The 6,000-nt window shown below is 50.8% G+C and overlaps 1 protein-coding gene and 1 non-coding gene across 2 annotated transcripts in view; both read left to right on the top strand.

Annotated features, from left to right (window-relative positions):
* Nucleotides 1–267: 267 nt before the first annotated feature.
* Nucleotides 268–340, top strand: trnav-cac (transfer RNA valine (anticodon CAC)). The gene has a single exon. It is a non-coding gene; the product is annotated as a tRNA-Val (tRNA).
* A 991-nt stretch (nt 341–1,331) lies between these two features.
* Nucleotides 1,332–6,000, top strand: part of synm (synemin, intermediate filament protein) — a 50,324-nt gene continuing 45,655 nt past the window's right edge. Inside the window, exon 1 of the mRNA XM_028822643.2 lies at nt 1,332–2,322. Within this exon, the coding sequence (XP_028678476.1) occupies nt 1,525–2,322 (798 nt within the window). The 5' untranslated portion in view covers nt 1,332–1,524. The remainder of the gene's footprint in view (nt 2,323–6,000) is intronic.

The following is a 6,000-nucleotide window of genomic DNA, read 5'->3' as shown; positions in this document are numbered from 1 at the left end:
CGATGCTCGTCTTTGACTTCCTCACAGAACTTGGAGGCAAAGCCGAACTGGTGGTGTTTAGTACCCAATCCTTTTGAATTGCCAGCTGAATGGTATGGGCGAAATGCATTTCTTTTGCAAGCTTAAATACACATACACTAGAAATTGAGCAAGATATACTGTATAGGCACTACCTGGAAAATATGACTTTATTGTTTGCATACATGTAACAAGCTCGAGCTGCGAAAGTCACAGGAGTTGTAATAAGGTTGCTGTTTACAGGGTGAAGTTTTCGTAGTGTAGCGGTTATCACGTTCGCCTCACACGCGAAAGGTCCCCGGTTCGATCCCGGGCGAAAACAACGGTACATTTTTATTAAAACCGAAACAAGTCAAGTTAAACAACAAGGCTCGGGACTCTTTAAATTGCCATTGCGCTGAACCCCGAAATGTCGGCATGTGTCGCGGTTAGGATTAAAGTCAACATAACTAGTGCCGGTCGAAAACCATACGGAGCCCTAGGCGGTGTCTGGATCACGCTCCCCTTCAGTTACCAAAATCGATGCCCCTTGGTGTCAATAGCAGGACGCAAGGAGGATTCCAGAGCCCTAAGCTGCCACCTATGTCGCCTAATGGATTGTCTGGCTCTGATCATCACGTTCGCCATGGCGCTATATACAGTGTCTTCACCTCACAAGCCCGTCCGTGTGTTATTCCGTCCTCTCTCCGCCATTCCGATTCTCACCTCCACTGTCCCAGGGATTGTGAGGGGGCGCTGGTGTCGTGGGGTATATTTACTTTATTTTCATACCATAGAAGTGAAAGCGATGCGCCGACGACGTTGTCCATTGGCTAAGTCAACAAGCAGTGCGCTAACAGAGAGCGGCGTACCACGACTTTGGCACGCATTCTCCATTTTTACATCAAAATTCGGCTGGCTTCACGACACAATCGCGTGGCGGCCCGGGGCGCTTTCAGGGACTGGCGGCGGCGGGGGTCCCGAGTCGCGTCTTTAGACACAAGCGGGTTGTGTTCAGCTAAGAATCGCGATGTTGTTAACACCTCGTATTTCTCATATTATAACTTTGTCCTGTCCACTTCGCTTGAAGCCCATGTTGTAGCGACTATTTAACGCAAGAGGTTAGTTTTCATAAACTGACTTCCGCGCATCCCCAGAGGCAGTAAGGGATCCCATCTATGCCACCACATCCATTCTTTCATGTTTGAACTTCTTTCCATTCCAGGACGCTTTCTTCTCAATATCTCGACGAGTAAGTATTTTGAAGTTTGTGTCTGATGAGTGTAGAAAGAGCAGCATTAGCCTGCAATACCTCGTTTAGTCCACCAGGGAGCATCGTTCCCTTACAAAGTTGCCGCCGAGGTGGTCGCGTGTTCAGACCTCCGCCTCCTTTCTTATGTAGCGGCTGATTTCGTTCTCCTCTCAGAGCTGAGGGTTTTGCGTCTTCAGCATCTCGGACGCTGCTGGCGGGTGGTCTCACTCCCAAACAACTTCGCTTTGTCGCTCACCGTGCACCCGTTTGAAGCCATGCTGCAGTTCAGGAGAACTTTCCAGGACGAGAAAGTCCAACTTCAGGAGCTCAATCAGCGTCTCGCCCAGTACCTGTCTCGAGTCAAACAGCTAGAGCGAGAAAATGCGCAGCTGGTAACGCAGATCAGCGCCCTCAGGAGCGAGCAGATGACCCCCTGGGAGCGCCAGTACCTGGCCGAGCTGAGGGAGCTGCGTGAAACCATCAACTGCCTGGCATTCGACCGGTCCCGAGCCCAGTTGGAGCGAGACGGGATGCAGCGGGAGCTGCGCCTGCTGCAGGAGCTTCTCAGCCAGGAGTCGGGGCACTGCCGAGACATCGACTGGGAACTGAGGGGGTGCGAGAAGCTCATGCAACAAGCCCATCAGAAGAACGTCGCTCTGGAGGAACAGCTCCTCCGCCTGGAAGCCGAGCGCCAGAGTCTGGAGGAGTCCGGCCGACGCGAAGTGCAGCAGCTCCGCGAGGAGGTCCACTGCCAGTTGCTGCCCATTGCCCCTCAGGGTTCTGTGGGAGCCCCGAGCCTGACAATGGAGGACGTGGAGGAGTACGCGCACAGCCTATCCCAGTGCTGCATGGAGAACTTCGAGGTGTACAGGCAGCGGATCGAGGAGCTCGAATCCTCCATCAAGCTGGACCAGCAGAGGCAGGAGACGCTCCGGCAGGAGAAGGAAAAGTACGGCAAGGAGCTGGAGCTGTTGAGCCGAGACATGGACGAGCAAAGGCGCCTACAGCTCAGGCTGCACGATCAACTGGATGGCATGCAGGATCAGTGTGAAGAGGAGCTGCTCCAGTACCAGGTTAGACCATCGGCCCGGGCGTGGGGATTGGTAGTCCAAAAGGGTACCTTCTGTCTTGATTCGGGGGTACGTTTTCTGTAATGATATTGCTGAGAAAATTCTCTGCCAGGCTAATCCATCCTCAGATGCATCCATCCACAATCCAACCCACTCAATCCAGTTCAGGGTCACTGGGAATCAGAAAGCTATTTTAGGAGCACTGTTGCAGCCCTGGGTGGGACGCCAGTCCATTGCACCGTCACTCACACAAGGCTGTCTGCAGTTGACCTAACGCTGGAGGACATGGATGATCCATAGGGTCCTGGACCTTGGTCACCATGCTGCTCAGGCTAATAAATACAAGAATATGAGGAATTCAGTGTCTTTACAGGCACAATGAGTTGGGCAAAGCAGATTAGGAGTCCAGGGAGTTGAATACATAAATTAATGCCAATGAACCAAATCACACAGCCTGAACTTTTGGTTTTGCATTACGACTTCAATGGAGTGTCATTAGCAGGAGAGACGACAACGGCAGCGCCATTCTGATTAATAGACTCGTATGGAGAAATGGCCTGCTGGAATGTGCTCTCACTGTTTTATTTGTAGGACCTGTAATTAGGGGTAACGCTGACATAAATAAAAGCGACAGGCACCTGAGCCTGGGTACTCCTCCTCGGGGTCGATGGTCTGGCTGGAGGCCACACGACAGCGTCAGGTGCAAGACAGGGGCGACCCATTAAAGCGTTACCAGGTCAGTGCAGAGCACACTCCTGCACAAGGGGCTCGACTAGCCATTATATCATTTTTTATACAATAGTGACACACAGACACAGGGAGAACACAGTGAGCCACCCTGATAGTGACTGAGCTGGGATTTCAACTCAGAAGCATGTGAGGCCGAGTGCTAAACGCATAATCCGTATCATCGGCTAAGACTGGAGCAGAGCGTTTGTACTGTTTGTGCCTCCTTACTTGTATTCTAGCTGTTGTCATTGTTACAGTTTAGTAATGGAACATGGTGGTGGCAGGCTGCTGCTGTTCAGTTCCCAGCCCAGATGTCACCGGTATGGAGTTTGAACCGCCTCTCCATGTCTGCATGGCTTCAGACTTTTATGTTGACTAACAGCTCGAAACTGGCGGAATGGTGATGCTGGTGCGACAGAGCGGCGTCCCATTCAGGTTTGGCTCCTGACTTTCAACAGATGCTGTTGGAATGACCGTCAGCCCCCGTGAACGAGAGATAAAGTGATGGACAGAGTAACACTGTCATGATAGGAATGTGCCTGCGCACTTTTATTAACGGTGCACTCATGTGGAGGACTGTTTTCCACGTAATAATTTCTACCTTTTGACAGATTCATTCTGTATTTGAACACACACCGACATGATCAAGTATGCATTATTTACACAACGTACTTAGAAAAGTGGTCCAGTTTCAGCAATGGTGTCCGTGAGCTCAGCTGTCTTTGTTCGCAGAGTTCGTTCATCGGGTTCCTTTGGGCCCTTCAGCGTTGCTATCCCTCCACCCCAACGTCTGACTGCCTTGCCGACCTTCAGCACCCCCACACCACAAATGTGTGCAACTTTTTAAAAAAAATGAACGTATTGGAGCCTCAGGTGCTGAAAGGCCGATTTTGCTGATGGAAGACTCATTGAGGTGTCATGAGATGTAAGCAGTCCTCATGAAAAATGGGCGCCCAGTGCTCGGTTTGTGGGGACCTTGGCTTCATAGTGCTGAGTTAACATTATGGGGGACATCTTAGCTTGATGGGCTGAATGGTCTGGTCTGGTCTGTCAGATTTCTTATGTACTTCAGTCCTAAGTAAAACGCTCGGTCAGGAATGTAATGCAAGGCTTATTCTGCACTCATTCACTTGAATGTCTGCTTCCATAATCCTCCATTACCTTACAGGGCACACCCTGGGTGGGAGGCCTGGAAATCACAAGTTGAGGGGCTGTGGAGGTGATGAAAGCGTATGTCTGGATTGTGGCTCAAAACATCAGGAGAACATGCAAACTGCACACAAAATGATGCTGGGGGCCAAGTACTGATGTGGGACCACTCACAACAACAATGTCAGTGTTTATTTGTGAGTGCGGCAGATTTTCCTGCATAAGCATAGCTGGAGGGGCTTCACAAGTGTTAAAAAGAGGACTCCTCAGTTTGTAAGGCTCTGTTGGTTACAAAGGTGAAAGCCAACATCTGCTCTGATCCTCCTGCTAGGCACAGCCACTGACTGTGTGGACTCTTCTCCCCATGTCCATGTGGGTTTGCCCCTTCGTCAGTGGGCATCTCACAAGTTCTGCAGTGGTTGGCATTGTCACCTCACTGGTCCAGTGTCTGCACCAGAGCTTGTATGTTCTCCCTGTGTCTGCCTGTATTGTCCATCTGGGTTTGCACTCTCATCCCCAAAGATGTGCAGGTTAGCATAACTGGCAATTCCAGGTGGTCTCTGTGTGGGACTGCTGCCCCATCCAGGGTTAGTTCTTGTCTTGTGCCTGGTGATGATGAAATTGGTGCCAACCTCTTGTGCCCCCAAATTAGATTATGCAGGTTTTAAATTTTATGTTATGTTAGTCTTTTAGCTTAACTGGACCCTCAAGATCAGCCCGGTGAACATGACCATCACCTAAGGCGCCATATGATATTGAAGCTAAAGCTGACTCTGGGGGTGGCAGAATGTATAGCAGATACATGTACAAACAACAAGGGGGCAGAACATGGCCATAAAAGATGGGCTTTCAGACTCATTGTGACAGTGAATGTTGGCTGAGCCTCATGGACTGACCAGCAGTGACAACTGGAGCTGTAAAGCAAAATGAGGGTCATTAAGAACTGCGTAACACATGACATGAGAAGATCTCGGGGCTTGCAGGATTTGTTATTCCATAAGGAGTGACAGCTGGTAACTTGAGGGGTGACAGTGAACAGTACAGACGTCTGAGGGGGGCAGTGCAACCGAGCCACTGTGTCGGGGGACATTGATGGCTTTTAGTCCATGCCAGGGGGCTATCAGCAGCTTTTGTAATGTGGCCTCATGTGAAGAAGGAGGATTGTTGTTGTAATCAGTCTGAGAAGTAGCGGAGGGCCTGAATAATCCAAAGATATGGAGAGACACCCGGTGTCCTGAAGCTGAGTCACCCTGCTGCTCAGGCAAGAGAAATTCAAAAGGGAGCCTGGACCTCCGAGGAGCCCTCTGCCTGACACCATGCAGTCTCTGTGTCTGCGCCTGGACAGCACGTTTACATGGCTCACCTTCTTCTTTGTACTCATCTGCCACCCCCCCCCCCCAAAGGGCTGGGTGCTCACCTGCAGTCATTATGACCACCATTCCTGCCACACACCTCGTAGGAGTCAGTGAGGCCTGTAAGGGCCTCCAGTCTCATCACGCAGGCTTCCTGGCAGCACACTGGGAATTCAAGATATGATGCGTAATCCAAGCTTTTTATAACCGCACTTTGAATGCTGCATTGGAGACATCCATCTTCTGATCTGCTCTGTGCTGTTCACGTTCCCCAGAGTACTGAAACCACTCATGCATTTATGAGCTGCCACAGCCTCTCTCGGTACTCCTGGACAGGAAACAACTTGAGATGAGATGCCAGTCTATCGCAGTGGGCCAGGTTCAAGTCAACAGGCACCCTAAAACTGTGCACACCCCAGGCAGACAGCGAGCACTGCACAACTAGACCACC

Source organism: Erpetoichthys calabaricus, chromosome 17 (assembly GCF_900747795.2).
Source record: "Erpetoichthys calabaricus chromosome 17, fErpCal1.3, whole genome shotgun sequence".
In the NCBI taxonomy this organism is placed as follows: domain Eukaryota; kingdom Metazoa; phylum Chordata; class Cladistia; order Polypteriformes; family Polypteridae; genus Erpetoichthys; species Erpetoichthys calabaricus.
The sequence above is the reverse complement of the archived record's forward strand: the minus strand, read 5'-3'. Positions and strand labels throughout refer to the sequence as shown.